This window comes from Eubalaena glacialis, chromosome 8 (assembly GCF_028564815.1).
Source record: "Eubalaena glacialis isolate mEubGla1 chromosome 8, mEubGla1.1.hap2.+ XY, whole genome shotgun sequence".
Classification (NCBI taxonomy): Eukaryota; Metazoa; Chordata; class Mammalia; order Artiodactyla; family Balaenidae; genus Eubalaena; species Eubalaena glacialis.
This window is the reverse complement of record NC_083723.1, coordinates 24,889,006-24,909,921: the sequence shown is the minus strand read 5'-3', so window position 1 is coordinate 24,909,921 and position 20,916 is coordinate 24,889,006. Positions and strand designations below refer to the sequence as shown.

Sequence of the window (20,916 nt, the reverse complement as noted above, 5' to 3'; positions counted from 1 at the left end):
AATTAACTTGCTTTTGTTTCATTATGCAACTTAAATCAAGAAAGTCCAGTTCTTAAATAATACCTTAATTCAATTTTAGAGATTAGAATTGTAAAAAAGGATTAAATATTGCTACTGATATACTTAATTAAGTTTATTTTTCTTTAACAAGGATTCATCCACTTTAGTACTAACATAATTGAACAATGATTTCCCCTAGAGTCTTTTATTATTAAATTTTTTTCAGACATGTTATTTATATGCATCTTTCAGTGAATAAAAAGCCATTTAAAAATAAATGAGTAATTATAATTTGACCCCAAATTGAGCCATTTACAAGTAGTTTAAGGTGATATGAAATATTAAAATTCTTAAAGAAAACTAAAGCTATGCTTCTTGGAAGAGTACAGTTGGCTGCATTGAGCTTGTCATTAGAACCACATGCCTGAGATCAGCTGATTAAATAAACTAGTGGCCCAGACGTCTGCAGTCTGTCAGACACTCCACTGAGGGCTGTGCAGTCACTGTACAGGCCAACTGCATAGCGGTTTTCATATTTTAAATAAAATCATTTTCCCATGTACAAATTGCCCACTATACACTTCAGGGTTTAATTGGGAGGTTGGTCCAAAAAATAATCTCCTTTGGAAAACCAGCATGGAATAAGTTTTAATCACTTTACTAAATATGAACTACTTTAGTCTCACTTCAAAAGATGTGTTTCGAAGGGGAATCATTTCCATTAATTAATCTCTTTAAATAATATCTTGAGAGCCTATTTAAGTGTGAAAAAGATTATGAAATTTTAAGCTTTTTGTTTTCCTTAATAGTCAACTCAAGTCAAAGTGTTTCACCACAACATCATTTTTATATATCTGTAGTATATAAATAATAATATAAATATAGAATGCACAGTTTTATCAGACATCTTATGTATTTATTTTCTTTAGTTTAGAATGAAAGACCACATGATGCAGAAAGTTGCATTTTGAGAGAATTCTCCATATTCATCACTAACATTGTATTTTGTAGTGATCAGAGGTAGTACTTACTGCTAACACCCTATGTTAGTACTAAGATATGGCAGTTTTCATGTATCTGAAACCACTTTGAAAGTGAACCAGGTTAGGGTGGCACACTCATTAAGTATTCCTGTTTATTTCTGAGACACTATCTACCATCTTTTATCTGCCTGTCTAATAGCAATTCATTGGTTCTCAGAGAACATTTTATAACCCTACTTCACATTTGGAACACCACGCACTTTCATGAGACTCTATGGCCCTTCCGTTATTTTGTGAGACTGATTCAGAGCTTTCCTAGAGCAATTCAATGGTGTCCATCCAAAGAGCCTACAATCTTTGCTACATAGATTCCTAACCATAGTTCTTCTCTTTTGTCCACTGTCTTCTGTTTCTGGAAAAAAATAAAGCAACACAAGTAAATGATGACTTTAAATAATGAATAAAACATTAATAAGAAACAATCATTGGTTAATTGTGCTGCACATTCTTGGAATGTTACCTCTCATCTCTGGTTGATTTTATCAGATGCCTCCATAACACCAGTTCCCATAATTGAATACTGTTTAAGCCCCGGATGCTGCCACTCATCAAGCAGATAACCTTGCCTTTGACTGACCAAGAATATCACAGGCATTCAAATTATTCCATGTGCTTTTTGAACAAAATTAAATCACCAAACTTTTCTGTTTATCCATCTTTTTGTAGCTTTTCTCTTGTCAGAAGAATAGCTGTGCATTTTCCTTATCAAGAAAGTTCTCTGATCTTTAGCCTTCACTGTTTTACGTCTTCATTCCCTTTCCCCTGTATTTACTCTTTTTCTCTTGTTCAACAATAAGTTTTCTTTCCTGTGACGTTTTTTCAACTCTTCTCCTTTCTCTCTCTTTTACTTTATCACAAAACTTCTCGGATTAACAGGCTATATTTTCAGCTTTTATAATCCTATTTTCCATGTCTTTCATTAAACCTTTCTAATCTAAATTTCATTTTCACTCATTAACTGAAACTCTTCCCTAATGACCAAGATTCTCAGTGATCAAATGGACTCCCCCTAATCAGCATCCTTTCTCCTAGACCAATCTATAACATGTTGGTCATGCCCTCTATTTTTCAGTGCTGTTATTGACATCTATAACCATGGGACATTTTGCCATGCCTTCTTTCCTGATTTTTCACCACGTACTCTCTTTCTGGTCCTATTTTTTCTCTTATTGATTAAATCTACAAATATGTATTTATTTAATAAGAGTAATGGCAGAAACAAAATCATTTCAGAACTTGTAAGCTACCTTTAAGATACTGGTCTTTGTCCTGTGTCCAAGAAGAAGCAACTGAAACAACCTTAAGCAGAAAGTGCCATGAACAGAATTGTGTTGTCACTTGTATTTTACATTACATTGATGCTTTTGTTGTTCATTTTTTGTTTGTTTGTTTGTTAGCTTCTTTAATTATAAAGTTGCCATGAACTGAGATGAGAAACAATGAAGAGAACCATGTCTGAGGTTAAAATTATGAGCCTGGGTTTGATTCTGTTGAGTCTGAGATGCTGCTGAAAGATACAAGTAGAAATATCAAGTAGGCAGCTGAATATAAATTTGTCTATATAAATGTTTGAGTAATTGTTTTGTAAGAGTAACTGAAGCCCAAACAAAGTGTAGGTTTAATCATGCAGAAAGAGTATAGTATGAAAAGAGTGATTATGACTGAGACTTGAAGATCTCCTAACTTTAAATGGCCAGATGGAGGAAAAGGGATCTCCAAAAAAAGACTAAAAAGAAACAACAAGAGGAGAGGAAAAAAAAAAAAAGAGTATGTTGGTTCTGGGAATAAAAACAAGTCATTTAAAAAAGATAGAAGTGGACAACAATCTCAAATACCATTGAGAATCCAAGAAAGGAGAGGTCTAAAAAAATAAGCGCTCAATTGTGTACATGATAGTCATTAGGGGTCTTGCCAAAAAAGGGTTTCAATAGAGCAGTTGAGGTTGGATGCCCAACTGAAGTGGATTGAGAAGAAAGTGAGAACTCAGGAAATGGTGATGAGTATATGTAATTCTTTAAGAAATGTGATTCTCAAGGAGAGTAATGTATAAGAGCTGAAGGGGTTGTTGAAATAATGTTGTAAAGGATCCAGTTAATGAGATTAAAGAACAAGTAGGGGACTCCCTGTTGGCACAGTGGTTAAGAATCCACCTGCCAATGCAGGGGATACAAGTTTGAGCCCCGGTCCGGGAAAATTCCACATGCAGAGGAACAACTAAGCCCGTGTGCCACAACTACTGAGCCCATGCGCCACAACTACTGAAGCCTGCGTGCCTAGAGCTCGTGCTCTGCAACAAGAGAAGCCACCGCAATGAGAAACCCGTGCACCGCAATGAAGAGTAACCCCCGCTCGCCACAGCTAGAGAAAGCCCATGCGCAGCAACGAAGACCCAACGCAGGCAAAAATCAACAAATAAAATAATTAATTAAAAAAAAAAAAAAGAACAAGTAGGGATAATGGAAAGTATAAGTTGCCGAAGAAGACTGGATAAGATAGGATCTGAAACACTGGTGGAAGGATTGGCCTCAGAGTAAGAGAAATATTTCCTCTCGTGTATTAGTGGTTGTATTAGCGTATAGTTATATATTTGGTAGTGAGAAACTGATGCCTCATTTAAGGGCTTCACTTTCTCAGCAACATGGTTGTCAATCATATGAGCTGAGAATAAATTGGTAGATTTGACAATAGTGGCAATGGTTTGAAGTTATCAATGGAAGAACCAGTTGACAGAGTGTCTTTGAAAGGTTGCTGAGCAGTGTAGAGGGTTCATTTTAAGTTGGTGATCACAAATCTATACTATGTTGAATACACCTTGTTGGATAACCTTTGGCAAAATGCTTAGAAGTTTGGAGGCAGGTGTGGAGAATGTAGATAGATGTGTCTTTACAGGCTATGGGTGCAATGAAAAAAATCACAGATTCAAGGAAATTAATATTGATATTTTTGCAAAAAAACTTAAAATTAAAAAGCATGGAATCTAAACTGGTTAATAAAGAAAGTCAAGAAGATAGAAGGCTGATAAATTGTAAAAAATAGAAAGGGTTCTTAGGCGATGAGTTTGAAGAATTGTTGCAGGGTACTTGAATTAGTCATTATTCACGTGGATCACATCCCTTCCTGGTGATGACAAGATCTAGACTATCACTGTGTGAGTGCAAGGAAGCCATGCAATGGAGAAGGAAGTCAGTGGCGAGCAAGTGGTGCCTAAGCAATCTCCTCAATTCCTGCAGTGCCAACTGTCACTTTTTTAGTCAAATCTATGTATGACTCTGGCTACACAACCAAGTTTACTAAATTGTATTGTTTTCCTGCAAGTTTATCATTGTTTAGTTTAGTTATTATATAAATGATGACCTCTTGGAAAGCAGACATAGGAGTCAGGAGACTGAATTTTAATTTTGCTTTTGTCACTATTTAGCTATGGGTGATCTTGGACAAGTCATATTTTCCTCATCTTTAGAGTTAATCCATGAAGAGCATCGTGTTATAGGACCTTTCTAGGCTAGAGCACTGTGATTCTTTTTAAGCTCTCTAATTTCCCATTACCTCAGGGATTTCCTGCCAATACGTCAAACTCAGTGTAACAAAAATGAACTAGTTTTATTTTCTTTAAAGAGTCAAAACTTCAGAATCAACTTTGTTTTCTTCATCTTCTTGAGTTACCTCCAATTTGTTATTGATTGCCAAGCTTGTTGATTTTCACTTTACAAATCCTCTTACATCTTTACCACTCTTACCCTGACCACTGAGACCTAATTCCTGGACTCCTGCAGTTCAAAACAAGTTTGTTTTCTTGAATCCAGTGTCTGTCTTTACAACCACCATTCTCAATCTTCTTAAAGCACAAGTAAGGCCCAATCTTCTTAAAGCAATGTTTTGATCCTTTTATTCCATGCTCAAAAATGTTTAGCCCGCATTTCATTCAGGATAATTTTGAAAAGCAGCTTGATAATTAAGGTCCTCCATCATTTAATGCAATCTACAAATGTGATCATTTTTCTTTGAATTTTAGTAGTAGCTTTTACTAACTTTATATAAGAAAAAAGATAAATATACCAACAAAATGCTCCCTCTCAGTGAGGCTACACTGACCATTATATTTCAAATTGAACCCACTGCCCCCCATCCGTGGATTTCCCTAGTCCCATTCCCTGCTTAATTTTTTTCCTAAGCACTGAGTACCATCTAACATACTTTATATTTTACGTATTTATTCTCTTTATATTCTTTATTTATATTATCTGTCATTAGATTATAAATTACCTACAGGTAAGGATTTTTGTCTATTTTGTTTACTCTACCCCCAATGTTTTGTCAGTGTCTGGCAAGTAGTAGGTGCTCAATAAATTTTTGTTAAATAAGTAAATGAATGAGTAAAAGAAGCATTTTTATCTAAATTATGAATTATTTTGTTGAATCTAGTATAATGCTTTATATAACAAAATAAGTGGTAACATGAAATTTTATGTTTAAAAAAAATCTTGATTATTTTGAAAGTATCATAATTCTTATACACATTGTTTCTCTGTAATCAGTTTTCTTCTTTTGGCCAATGTTCAACATACCTAGTTCAGGTTTACAATGATCCTTGATTTCCAAGTGTTTTTTATTGATGTTGATTTGAGAACTTGTTGGATCAGCTTTATGGGGAGTGTAGTAGGATGTGAACTTGACCTGCTGAGGTCAGCTTTATAACTTACAAATGGATTCCTCTTATAGGCCAAGAAAGTCTTAATATAGTAAAATTGAGAAGGCATAAGCAACCAAGTAGAAAGCATATTATTTATGATGGTGCTTTGTTTTACTAAAGAACAACTGGTTAACTAAGATAAAGTAATTTATTGTTACTACATTTCCAATTTTATCTGTAATAAAGGACCAAGTTTTCATGATTGACTCCAAGTGTGAATCTGGAAAAGGACGCTGCTCTTTCAACCCCAATGTGAACACAGTGTCTGTTATGATCAGTAAGTGGAAAATAAAAGAGGGAGGGGGAAATATTTTTTAAAAAAGGAAATTAAAGAAAATAAATTCATGATACCGTATGTCCATTTTGGATAGCTGCATGGATGATAGCACCAGAGTAAAATAATAGAAAGAATGTTGTGAGAAATTTTAATTTCTCATTTCCAAGAATATTCATGATTAGATGATAACCATGTATTTTTTCATATAATATGACTGCTGTCATTTGTAGAGCAAGTCAACCATTTAAAAAGCGTATGTATGTATATACATATATTAATAGGTATTGTGTATATGCATACATATATTAATATATATTATAAAGTAAGTTTCAGTGTTTTCTGTAGTTGTTTTTCTAGTATTAATTATATTCACTTTTCCTCATGTTTTAGTAATCTTTTACAAATGATTAAAACTGGTATTTCTTTCATGCGAAAGAATAACAAAGTGCATGTGTTAGCAAAGTACATTCTCTGTGGATTGTCTAGAAGTTGCTGTACTAAAAAAGATGTGCTCGTAAAATCACTTTTTTATTTTCTCATTTTTTATAAAATAAATCAGTTAAGAAGCAGGCCCAGTTGCTTGCTGCTACACACATTAACAAATCAATGTCCTTGAGTCTCAATCATCCAGTGCCTGTCTATACCTCACTTAAAAGACATTCTTTTCTGGCTAATTAAGACACTTCTAGAATATGTCTGACTTAACATTAGTTGACTATGGGACAAATCTTGGATTTCAGTATGCCGATTATATAGTAAATGCTTTTCCCTTTTTGTTTCTCTATGTATTGCCAGTGGTAAAATTGCATCATTTGACGGTAGAACAGGTGGAAAAATAATTAATTTGTTCAAAACCCTTTGCTTTGATTCATTTAAAAAGGCAACTCATCTTTCTTTCTCAGATCTGGAAACTAAATTAAGACAAATACATCCAGCACTGGCTGAAATGTGAGCTTGGAAATTATCCAGTAAATTATTTCCCTATAGTCATTCAAATTGGGCAGGGAGGAAATGAAAGTGTATCATTAGGACAGAAAAATTAGAAAGCTTTGAAACAAGATATCCAATTAAGTCTGAGGCAGCGTATTTTCAAATAAGTTTCTAAATATTATTTAATAGAAGCAGTGTCTCAGAAAGTATTTTCTTCATGAGGAAGAAAATTTTATTCACCTTTAGAAACTGTAAGATTTGTATAGTACTAGATAAAAATATAAAGTTTTCACTTATTTCAAGTTAAATGCTATGAAAATAAACTTCAAAATTCTAAATTATTGTTAACATATACTGGAGTTTTATCTCATCAAATATTATTTAGAACAAAAAAGGGTTAAAACAAGGCAGTATAAATTTTCCTGTTAAACTGTAGTAAGTCATGTAATAGTTTTGCGCTGTAGAGAATTGGATTCATTTATGAAATTAAAGTTGTTATTGCTCTTCATTTTTCAAGGACCTGAGACTTCAATTTCTAGGCTTATATTCCTATGCTACTTTTTAATATTTTGATTAACATTATAATTTTTACTCTCAAAGAAAATCATTAAACAGTTTGCTTAACTTGAAACCTGAAACTATAAAGAGCAGGAAGCTTTATAACCTTATATTTATCATCTTATTTATTGTACTGATTATCCCTGTAATATTATCTCTAATGTTGTGCATTTCATTTGTGTAGTCATCTCACTTTGCCATTTGATGTTTTATCATTTCTGTTCAATTGCAGTGCACTAAATAACACAACTTGGTTAAAATATTTCTATCAAAGTGCCAAGAAACGTTGAGCATTAGAAGAATTTCAAATTACATAATATAGTGTGGCATCTGGCCCAACGTGCTAGTGTTCTTTTGCTATTTTTTGTAATTATTGTAGCAGAACAAAGTCAGATGACATCTCTTAAAGAACTTCTTCAAAACCTCATGAGATATTTTTTAGTCAGTGGAAGTACAACTGGAAAGCAAAATATTTTTGGATTAAAGTTTAAAAGGAGCAAGTTTATCTTTGCATAAACCCTACAATGAAATTCTGAAAAAAAAGAATTTCTACTCTCAAATAAAATTCTTTCCAAAGTGACATTAATTAAATATTTCTTACACAAAATAAAGCAGAAATTTTATTATTCTTAACTTGCTATTAAAATTGCTGAGAATTTAAGACAGGAAATGAAGCCAATTAGCCATCTAACTCTTTTGTAATGTTTAAGACATAACTAATAAGGTGGTATGCAGTAGGGTTAGAATCAGTCCTGTCTACCATAAACCATCCTCTGAGTGTCCTTTTATTTTCCTTCCTGTAAACAGATACGATAATTCAGAGCTGTACTAATAAATCTATTGAATATCAGGAATTTATAACCTCCTCTTTTGGGCATAATTGGGTATAACAAAGCTGTGAAATAATTAATTACAAAGTTATCTCAATTTAACAATCATTGTATCTACAGAATACTTGTGTAGATGCTTCACAAATGTTCACAAAATTGTAAAGAAGCTAAATAGCTCAAAATTCTTTCAGGCACGTTTTGTTATCTCCCTATAATCTGTTCCCATGGACTTCAGATCTCTACCAGGAAGCAGAACTTGGCGACACAATGCCTGACATACCCACTTGCTAACTGGTAGGGGTCCAGTTTGTGACCTGGTGAGCACATATTAAAAACATTCCATTCTCCATTCTATTCTAGACCAACTGGTATTGCTTATTACTAAACAGTGAGCTTAAAGTGCTTTAAAATGTTTCAGTCCTGCCAAAATGACCACAATCTGAAGGTAGCCAGGGGAGTAATTCTAGAACATCAGTCAAAGAATGCAGCTGCATGGTAGTTCAGTGGGCCAAACCTGATCAATTTTATTATTTTTTAAATAGATACTTAACTTTGTACTCATACAATTTACTGCTTACTCTCCTTACTAGAATAAAAATTAATGTGGATCTTAACAAATAAGCAAAATGTCCAGTGTTGTGAACATACAGATTAACATATCTTATTTTGTCATTAATAATGATAATTTAATTTAATTTTAAAATATCTTTTTTCTTATCTTTAAGTTTTATTTTATATGTGCCAATATGTTAAGCCATATATGGCTTATTAACATCATATTATATTGTTAAAATAATGTTAACATGTTATGTGTTGCAATTGAAAAAGTAGCAGTTTGTTTACCTTAAAGAAACCTTCTAGCATAAAGATCAAAACATATACATTTAATGATGAAATTGTTTTATCATTAATAGTACTTTGACAATTTGCTGTGGCTTCCATCTCATGAAATAATAATAATAACAACTATTATTTTCAATCCATTTAGTAAAATCATAGAGTTTTTAATATGTAGTGGGAACTTTTGATCATAATCCAATTCCCATAGAAGTTTGAGATTCAGGGTACTAAATGACTTATCCCTAATTCCCAGTTTAACTACGGCCAAAATTAGAAATCAAGTTTTCTGACTCTTACAGTATTTTTTATTTATTAAAGAAGTAATAATTAAGCCGTTTCTTTATTTTTATACCTATATTATTTCTGCCATTTTGGATACACACTACACTATATAATTAAGTTTAGTTAAGTATTTAGTATAATTAAGTACAGGCAGAGGAATTTTTATCTTTATATCAGAAAGATTGTTTTGGTCATTATACAGGCAATAATGAGACCAAATTAAACTTTATGCAATTTTTTAATTTTGTGGACAATGGAAACCAATTAACAACTATAAATATTCTGTAATATGTGTCATGATCTAATAAGCAAATTCTCTTTGATTTTAAAAATAGCCTTAAAAACAGTTAAGATTTGCTTTTAATTTTGTTCACATTTGCTTTTTCATAGATGAGGAGCTTTTCTCTGGAATGTATATAGATTTCATGGGGACAGATGCAGCTATTTTTCGAAGTTTAACCAAGAGGAATGCAGTCAGAACTGATCAACACAATTCCAAATGGCTAAGTGGTAAAATAACAGTTTATCCATTTTCTGAGAATCATACTTTAAACTAATTTGTTTAATTTCATAATGAAAATTACATTAAAATGGTTAAAAAGTTAAAATATGAGTAACAACAATTCTGTACTCTGTGATTTTAAATATTTAGGCTAAATAAGTAAATGAAATGAGCCATATTTCATATTCTAACTCTTTATTAACAATCATAGAATTATCATAGGATATATGAATAAATAAAAGTGACAGTGATATTCATCATATGTACCTATAGACAAGAATCTTCTCCAGTTGTTTAATTGTTGCATATTACAATTAAATGCCATTTATTTATTTGGTCTACTTGTATATTTTAATAATGCTAAATCTAAACATTTTCCTAAATTTATGACAGATATAACGAATAGGGAATATTTAGGAACTCCTATTTGTTTTATGCTTAGATTCTAAAATTATAAAGCTGGTATATATTATTTTTTCACAGTTTGACTAATACTTAATGGAAATCGTAAGTATGATAATTTTATGATTATCAGTGTTCAAATGTTTTCAATTTTGGGGGTCACATGGAATTCACATCATGAAAAGTGCTCATTTGACTTTAATGTACAATTCCAATCAGTTGCTGTTGTTTAGAGGCGGAAGAAACCACTAAGATCTTTTTCATTTCACCCTGGGGAAAATTTAAGCTGACCTTAGATTTGGCAATTCACTTAACATTGCACAGTTAAGCATGAATCACTACAGTTAAGCATCTTATTTCACTGACAGACCAGCACAAGAAAGCAGTGATTGTCCATTTACTTCTTCAAATTATTCCTCCAGTACATCTGGAAATAGAGTATTCCAAAAATTGTTTTGTTCTTGAAATAAGGACTCCCTCTATGTCGTCAAATGACTGCATTTTTTCCTTGAAAAGTTTCCCCTTCATTTCATATGCTGTATTTTAAGTAAAATGTGTTTTTCAGATCATGGACTCCCAACTCCTCATTCTGCTTCAGTGAATTTGAGTTTATATGCACTAGATTGAAAACCACACGTTTAAAAACAAACTTTTTTTTCTATGAAACGACTGTCAGATCCCATGGGAAATAACTGGTAGAAAAGTTTTTCAATATTTTAAAACTCATCAGGCACAAAGAAGTTTTGCAATTAGTGTACTTCCAGAATGTATTGCAGACAGAGAAAAATAGTTTAAGCTTTATATCATAGCTATACTTTGTGGCACTTGACATTCCAAATGCGGTATGTTCAGTGAATACAATTGCTTGCTTTTAGACTTTTTGGCTATGAATATTGAATTGTTCCTTTATACCAAAGATGGAGAAGGCATGTGCCTGTGGTCTACTTGGATGGAGAGTAGATGGATTTTCATCATAAGTATATATATCGTCTTTGTATTTTTTTCTAGAACCTATGTTTGTGGATGCACATGTTATCCCAGATGGCACTGATCCAAATGATGCTAAGGTGTACTTCTTCTTCAAAGAGAAACTGACCGACAATAGCAGAAGCACAAAACAGATTCATTCCATGGTTGCTAGGATATGTCCTGTAAGTATTAAAGTTGTTCTAATTTGAAGAAAGACTAAGAAATTCAAATTATGTAAACATGTCTTCTTTTTCCAATAGTTTATCTTCCTACTTTTTTAATCTACGGTTACAAATTAATAAAATATTAAAAGGAGACATTTAGATTTAATGTTTATTCACATCAGTCATACAAGATAAACACACTATTTTGGAAAATAATTTAATCCAAGGAATATTTTGGTTATGGTTTTACACAAACAGTTTTGATTAATTTTTGCTTTTTTCCATTTAATGCATTAGTATTAAAAAGAAATTGCTAAATTGTATATTATAGAAAGAAATAGAACAATTCTTGTGAGTAAAATACAGCAAAACATAAGTAAACGACAATTATTGAGGAACTGTCTATAATAGTGAGAATTAAGAAATGCTTTAGTAAAATACAGTTCTAATTACAAAATGTTCTTGTGTATCAAGAGTAAGTATACAAAGAAACTCAAAAAAACTCATGTCTTCTCACATAAGAGTATTACAGGCTTGTCCTGACTCATTTATGATTAGCATCTTCTGTGCAAAAGTATTTCTTAAAATATTTACTGTTTAAAATAGTCTATTTTTAAACATTACAATATTCCACTGATTTTGGAGCTTATCTGCTTCTCAGTCATTTGGAACAAGGCAGTAAAGCCAGCTGATGATGTGAAAGGCTTCAGGGAGTACAGAAAAAATGTCATTCAATAGAGACTATTTGTGAATGATCCAAATACCATTTTCCCTGCCCTGACTAGAGAAATATGTATATAAAGCATCTGATTAGAAATATTAAGAATTAACTGATAATGCAGAGAAATGAAGGAGAGAAAATAGAATTATTGGGGACTATTTGGTGTAAGTATAAACCTACTCTCCTGACCACGGTAGAATCTGCACGCTTCCCTGTATACAATCATTTATGTTTGTACTGAAGAAAATGAGTTATCAAGAAAAGGCAAATTAAATTATGTAGTCTCCATAACAGTTTACTCATATTTTCATCAGAAATTTAGAAAGCATTATGGCATATATTTATTAAATTCATTTTGATACATTTTCAGTTGATATCATATAATAAGAGAATAACAGTATAACTAAGGCTATTTTTAAAAAATACTATAGATCTTAAATATTCTTCTTTAACTATTGATATGCAGATTTGGTTAACATTTCCATCTTTCAGATTATAACAAATCCCCAAATAGTAAGAATCCAAGGTAAATTTTAAATACACTTCAACATTTATTGAAGCAATCTGAAATGTGTTTACAAAATGGTTTCAGAATGACACTGGTGGACTGCGTAGCCTTGTCAACAAGTGGACTACCTTCTTAAAAGCGAGGCTGGTATGCTCGGTAACTGATGAAGATGGTCCGGAAACACACTTTGATGAACTAGGTACGTAAATGTGAGATTGAAAAATGTTCTTGAAAGAGAGTTTGTAAAGTTTACGTATTTTAATAAACTCTCAAAAGAGGATGTATTTTTCATGAATGTTTTCAGCATAAATAAGTGCTGATTTGAATTAATGATCTGGATACTGTTCATGAATTTCCTGAAGTATTTTTTAAATCTGTCTTCCCCTAAGTGCACTGCTGAAACATTTAGTTCATTGAATCCACCATGATATATGAATCCGTGTGTTTTGTGTGTGTGTTTGTGTCTGTTTTAGAGAGAGAAGAGAGAGGTATTTATATAATTTATATATAAGTAATGATATGTTTGTGCTTTTCTAAAATAAATGTGTATTTCATATATATTTGAATTCTGATATTCTGGTTTAAAATCAGTTTGTATGAGAATACAGCTATATATTTTTACTACAGTTAATGGACAGAATAGAGGTTAGATGGAAAAGTGTCAGAGTAGAAAGTAGACTTGTGCTCCAGTTTTAGTTCTTCTTGGTGACCCTGGGACTAAATATTCTCAGCATGTGTGACATGAGGAGGGTTATACTTTCCAGGTCAAATAAGGACTGACAATCTGATTCCTTTCTACCAAGGAACAGTTCTCTCTTTTTTTTAATTTAATTTAATTTAATTTTTTATACAGCAGGTTCTTATTAGTTATCTATTTTATACATATTAGTGTATACATGTCAATCCCAATCTCCCAGTTCATCACAGCATCACCACCCCCCCATCCACGCTTTTCCCCCTTGGTGTCCATATGTTTCGAACAGTAGGATAACTTGGTACACATCATAGTATCATGTTTACTAAGTGCCATTTAGAAATGACTTTTATTTTGCTTTAATCCATTAAAATATAAAATGCTGGTTAGTCTCAAATACTGAGGCAGGTGATGAGGTAAGCAATAAAAATGTATTATAATATGGAAAAAATACTGGTTCTAGCAACTACAATAACTGAAATAGACAGTTGGTCTCCTCAAAAAGCCATTATGTTGATCATAGAAACACAAGTTTTTATTTCAACTTTTCTAGAAAAAAGTTCTAAGTATGATTTCATGTTATAACCTAGTTACTCATTATTTCCCCCCAAATTCTTTGCAAGTATATTTATGTTTCAGTGACTTAGAATGTTTCAGTCTTTCCCGTTTTTAGGGAGAATAGACAGTGCCAGCCTTTTATGGAAAGACTAGTGGTTATTAATTTATTGCTTAAGAGGTTCTAAATTTATTGTGAATAACAAAATACATCTTTCTTTGTATTGGTCAGCAAGAATCTTACTTGCAAAAAGGCCACTAAATCCAGATCTTTCTTGCATTCATAACAATTGGTTATTAATTGGAATTTCCTATCAGAAATTTACTTCCAGGTTCTGTTATGTATTACTGCACCTTACGATCTATACTTTTGCCTTTGCCTCAACATACTTTAAAATTCTTGTTGTTAGGGGAACTATTGATTAAATAAAAATATCACTAGCAATTTTGACTAAAAGACAAAAAGTCTTATTTTATAAGTCATTGTGAAAAAGTTTTCTTCCATGTTCCAAATTCTAACCCTAGATTAAAAAGAAATTGAGATTTGTAATACTTTTTAAATTAAAAATGTAATATATTGTCATTAAGGATATTTAGAAAATTCAGGAAAAAAGAAGAAACAGGAAAATTTCTGTAGCTTTGTTAACCAGAAACACTCACTGGTAATCTTCTTATTGTATTCTGATGTATAGTTTTAAGGTTTACATGGTTCTGGTCCATATTAAATACCATTGTGTCTTTTCTATTTAATATTATTTCATTAGCATAGTTTCCACAAGTGTTTGTATAACATTTTATTTAATTTACTTTACCATGTGCTTATCATTTAGTTGCTGTCAAATTATCATGATGCTGCAGGAATATCTTTCTGAATAATACTTTTCGTAGTTGAAATTATTTCTTAGGATAAAGTTTTTAAATATTTGGGAATCTTAAAAAATTGATATTTCCCTTTTATAGAGGATGTGTTTCTGCTGGAAACTGATAACCCAAGGACAACACTAGTGTATGGCATTTTTACAACATCAAGGTAATTATTAAACAATGACATTGTATGAGTTAAACAATAAACTTTATTAAGTAATAGTAATTATTATAAAAACGTTCTTTTCAACTCTTTAATTTTACTTAACACTTAGGATGTAACTCTCTCATTGTATTACTTTTGCCTGATTACTAAAATATATTTAAGCTGAACTCAGAGTTTCAAAATAGTTTTGTATGGGGTATTTATAATGATTATATGCTATTTTTCTCAAAGAAAGGAAAATATAAACTACAATGCAGGGATAATGTACATAAGCTATATTGTTTTAAGGAAATAATTTGAAGACTCATGATGCAAATAAAACTCTTGGCATTTCTATTATAATTTTTATTTCAATAGCAATCTAAAGTGATAACTATCAACACACTAAACCAGTTTTCATGTTCCATGTGACAGTATTTTAGATATTTGAAAATAGCTTTGTTTTCTAATTTATCTGGAATGCCCAATCCCAATTATCATGTATTTCAAGACAGTTCAGCATATTCTCATCCTTTCCTGTGTGTATTCCTATGTACTCATTTTACACCAGGAATGTTATTCAGAATTCAGCACAATACTCCAGTTGTGATATGGCCAATTCAGAATGTCCTTTTCATCAGACAGTCAACTACAAAATGAAAATCTAAAGATTTTACCATTCTTCTCTAGTGGGGGAAACATGGTATAATTGTAAACTGTAATGAGCCATTCACAGTAAAAGAATATCACAGGGATATTGATTATAAATCATATTTACTTTGCCCTATAAGATATCTAAAAAGATGTCTTTCAGGATGAGTTTAACTCCTGTTTTAACAAAGGAAATAGTCTTGATTTAACTCACAAAGAATTGAACGAAGCAAAAAGAACCAAATTCTTAAGAAGAAAATATTTGTCTCAAAAAAATATTTCCCTAGTTTCTGTGTTTCCCTAGTTCTGTGTTTCCCAACACCAATAACTTTAACATAGAAAAAATTTTGTCATTTCTGACTATTAATGCTAATGATTAATAATATATCTTGGTTTTCTCAGTGGGCATCTAAGTTTCCCATTAGGCATCTAATTTAAGAGAAATATGTGATTCAGAAAAATGTTGGTTTCAGTCAGTCTGCCTAGTGACAATGGAAATAGTTTTCAGTATGCATCCAAATAAACTTTATGAGAATTTATTGACTAAACATAATTTAAGGAATCTTTTTTGGACTCTATCGTTTACAGCAGAGTAGCAGGGAAAGTTTACAACAATTTCTCCAACTACTATTTAGGACAGCATTGTAAGAATACTTTCACATTGAAATAATCTTAAGACAAAGAGATACAGTGTTCTCTTATTAATGAGATTTATTTCTGTGAGGTAAACTATGATAGGTTATGTTGATACTGATTTAGAATTCAAATCCTATTTTTTAATAAATCATCAATTCACTTTTTGTTTAATATCTTCTGCAAGATAAACCAGTTGGAAATTTCTTTGACTTGTCCTGTATTTAGGACAAGTACATTGAGTACTTTTCTATAACTTATTGTCTACTAGCAGCATGGGTGAACTAAATGTTTTGATGCTTTTCATATCAATGGCTTATTTCAAAACAGTAGAAGTTTTTTAGTTTTTTACAATGTGTACCATAACATTCAACTTTTCCATGATGAATTACATCAACTTATCACAAATTTTACCATTTATTTTTTAAATTGTATTTAAATTTTAAAAATAAGACAATTAATATTTTTCTATTTTCTTTTTTAGCTCAGTTTTTAAAGGATCAGCAGTGTGTGTGTATCATTTATCTGATATACAGACTGTGTTTAATGGGCCTTTTGCCCACAAAGAAGGGCCCAATCATCAGCTGATTTCCTACCAGGGTAGAATTCCTTATCCTCGCCCTGGAACTGTAAGTATCCAGGAAACTTTCTTTGTTATTTTACTTTTTTAAAAAATATAAGTTACTAAGAAATGTATATCATGCTGATGTTTATTAAATACAACTATAGACCTACTGGTATACTCATTATAATTTTTCAGCTCACAAGTTCTTAGATTTGGGATTTTAAAAATATATATGTTACAGCTTTCTGTACAATTTTTTCTAAGTGCTATTGATAATAAAATCTCATTTATATTTCAAGACAGCTGGAATATGTTAGATAGGGAAGAGATATTTTCCTAATTTTACTGGCATAAAAACCATAGCTTGGAAAGTGTTAACATTTTGGAGGCAGCCTAAGAATTTGAATGCTAGTTGCTTTTCACAATCCTTCCTTATATTAAGGAATCTCATCTACTTTAATGAAAGAATAATCATGTGAGAATTAGTTTAGAGATAAATCATGTGGAGATATTTCAATTTTAGGGATATATTTAGTTAAAAATTATACGTTGTGTATATTTCTCAAAGAAATAAAATGGTATGTGTGAGCAAGTAATGACAATGAAAGTGATGTAATTCAAATAAAATATTTATAAAGTTTTGAGACATACAAATGTAACCATGTCTTGCAACATTGTAGTATTAAGGGATACATTGTAAACTACCTTTTCCAGCTGAAGTTACAGACAGTGCACTGGCAGATTGGAACTGAGTTTTTCTAGGACAATGATCACAGTCTTACTATTTGTTTTTAATTTGGACCATAATAATGCTGCATTGCATTCTAAAATATTGATTAGTTTCTGTCTCTGTAAAATGTCACACAACACACTGATTGAGAGGAGATGTTACACAACTGACCAAGAGGAATATAATTCTCTTATATCCTTGCATTTCATAAAGTAAGGTTATATTTATAAATTAGGTTGGAGGGAAGTAAAGAATGATTTTTTTTAAATTGAAGGATATTTATTAAAATAATCTTTACTTAAAGTGTTTTTCTTTTTATTTGAATATGAAATCCCCTTTGTCAATATGCTTTCAGACATTCATTCCTCGTAATTTTTACTGACTGTTGATTCACTTTAGTTTTGTGTTATTATTAGTTTCTTTGTGATGCATTATTTACTCCTTTGTTTTCTCATCATTTTAAAGTATACTGCTGTCAAATTTTTTAAAAATAGAAAAAAGTGTGCTAAGCCTCTAAAGAACATGTTTATTCAAAATTAAAAGGGCTCAGGTTTGGTTCCCTGGCTAGGAAGCTCAAAGATTAGTCATTGATATGTATTTTATTAGAACAATTAACTTTTAATTAATTTTGGAAAGATTATCAGAATTGCTACTTATCCAGGAAAGAATTGTTTTAAAAAGTTGTAGTTAATCACGGCTGGAAACAAAGTCTTAACCATAGAATTACATTCTCCTTTTAAATGATTTCACTTTGATGCTTATAGCTCAACAGAAAATGGAAGAAACATTTAATTATTTGGTACCACACAAGGAAAAGAAGTCAATAGATATATCCATCTTAGGGTACCTGAAGTTGGAGTGTGTTGGATAAGAAGCAGGGTTTACATAGGAGAAGGGAAAGCAAAGGGGAAGCTGAGTAACTTTCAAATTCCATCATAACTGAAGGCTCTCATTATTTCATTGAATGTAGTTCATGTATTTTCAAATGATTCACTGATAAAGTATCCAAAGATTTGTCATATTTTTGAGAATTGCTTGCTATTTGAATTTGACCAAGTCATTGCTTCATCTTAAATCAGCAAATTAAGAGGCGGTTGTGATTATATATGCTTTCATCAGTTATTCTTTTGAACAAAATATATATGGGATTAGTACAGGAGCAATTGATTTGTAAACTGAATAAAATTCCATTTCCCCCAAATAAAACCTTAAGAGAAACCTCTCAGATACAGATAAAAGAGAGCCACACTCATTGAATCAGGGTTCAAGGCCTCAGAGCCTCAATGAGTGTGTGCTGGAGTTAGCTTGTACCTGGCTGGCAAGAAGAGATTGTGTTCACCTCATCTCAATTAAGGACATCACAGTAGCAACTGGAAATCAGCCATGGTGGGAGTACTACACCATGGAAATTGGCAGATGTTACAAATCAGGGTTTTTCCCCTAAAGAAAAGCACTCCCTGGTCCCGCACTGCCTCATAAGACTCTTCACCCAATGGCAGCTCAAAAGGACTCTGAGAAGGACACTCATGTTGAATAGCAATTATCCTACATAAAATGTGAGACTAGATAAATCATTTTTAGGAAAACAGTATAAACCAACGCTAAATTAGAAAATTCTGCAAACAGTCCCACTTTTCACTATTTCTTAACTCCTAAGAATAAACATTTTTTCCTGTTCCAAAGCAGTGTGACATAAGCCAGGGCTTAGTGACACACATCTGGAGGAGACTCCATGAAAAAAGGGAGTGAGTAGTCAGTACTTGAGACATATTTCTATAATGTGGTTTCTTACATCTGGTGCTGAGACCAGAGCAACTCCTTTAAATTAAAAAAAAAAAAAAAAAAAAAAAAATTGTCAGATGAGTAATCCTTAGGGAATAAAAGAGGCTGGGTGGAGGAATGACCTCTGGAACTGCTCCTGGAAAAGCATACCTCCCTGAAGATGCAGTTCCTCCACCCTTCACTGAGCAAAACACCATGAAGTCAGCTCTCTGACTCAGAGTGGCCAGTATCCGTCTCTTTCTTGGGCTTCTAAGGTTCAATATCACCTTCATGTAGCCAGAAGGCCTACAGCCAATTGACCCAAAGCATTCTTTTTCTCTAGGGTTAAGAATGTTGCCTCTGAAGCCTCCCAATGTAGGATCAACTATGTTCGCCATATTTTATTTCCCTATACAGTAGTCCAGTTGCCAGGTCAACCTCATAAATATATGACTGGATTCTTAAAGAAATGACACTGGCAGAAATCCTATACCCTCATTCTAATGTTCCTGGTAGGTGCTTCTTTTAAAGCAGCATTGATAGCTGTGTTAGCAAACTCCCAACTAGCAAGCCCAAGTCAGTAGGAAGAAGCCTGCCAATTGTGTCATAATGTTTTTCCATAAGTAATACAAGTTTGTGGAAGAAACAAGACACCTTTGGTATGTTGCAAAGGGCAGCCAAGGACTGCAGATTCTCTCTGTGGCTGAGCTAACATATTACATTATTCTGGTACAACATGTTTAAGCTTCTGTAGAAGAGTGTGTTTGCTTATACTATACTGTTAAAGCAGAACCTCACAAAAGTCTTCAGTTTTAACATCTGTTTATAACTGGACCAGAACCATCTGCTTCAATACCGTGCTTTGAACAGGTCTACAACCCGGTGCAGCAAAAGAACACAGAAAAATTCATGATCCTGACAAAAGTGCCAGCAAAGTAGTTTCCCTTTTTCTTGGGACCACTAACTATATGGATCATGTTCAAAGCATCTTTTGGTTGTTCTTACATTAGAAGCATTTTTATTCCTCATAGACATTTTAAAACATAGTTAGCAAAGTTTACAATAAAATTGAACACATGAGGCATATAGGCATGAAAAGTTAATTACATATTGTTTCACATAATTATTCCAGACATATGAATAAAGCAGACAATAAATATTATTGAAGTCTAGAGAAAAAAGAGGTCGTCGTGGGACAGCCCTGTTTGGAAAGGCATATAAAAATATATGAGATTGAGCTGGGCCTGAAGGGTAGTTGATGTGGATAATTTGGATAAGTAAGGAGGGATGTTTCAGGCAAAGGTTACTGCATACATTACAAAGCAAAGACAGAAATTAATAAGTGAATCCTAGAAGCTCTGCATGGGCTAGTAGGACTGGAACAAAGAGCTCTTTTAAGTCGTGGAGGATAAATACAGGGAAGATGAGGGCTGGTGCATAAATACAAGTCTTCAACTTTGTAATTCTTTGGGCTTTAAATAAAAGGCCTAGATTACCAAGGGTTTAAACATAAGATCAATTTCTCTCCGAACACAAGTTTCAAAGACCAATGCTAGAAACTAGCCCAGATTCTAGAATATCATTTATTTATGTCCATTTATT

At 32.2% G+C, this 20,916-nt stretch overlaps 1 protein-coding gene across 1 annotated transcript in view; it reads left to right on the top strand.

Annotated features, from left to right (window-relative positions):
- Positions 1-20,916, top strand: part of SEMA3C (semaphorin 3C) — a 192,199-nt gene that overhangs the window by 103,330 nt on the left and 67,953 nt on the right. The window contains exons 6-11 of the mRNA XM_061197651.1: positions 5,920-6,010; positions 9,841-9,960; positions 11,363-11,505; positions 12,801-12,915; positions 14,926-14,995; positions 16,743-16,887. Coding sequence (XP_061053634.1) covers positions 5,920-6,010; positions 9,841-9,960; positions 11,363-11,505; positions 12,801-12,915; positions 14,926-14,995; positions 16,743-16,887 — 684 coding nt within the window. The remainder of the gene's footprint in view (positions 1-5,919; positions 6,011-9,840; positions 9,961-11,362; positions 11,506-12,800; positions 12,916-14,925; positions 14,996-16,742; positions 16,888-20,916) is intronic.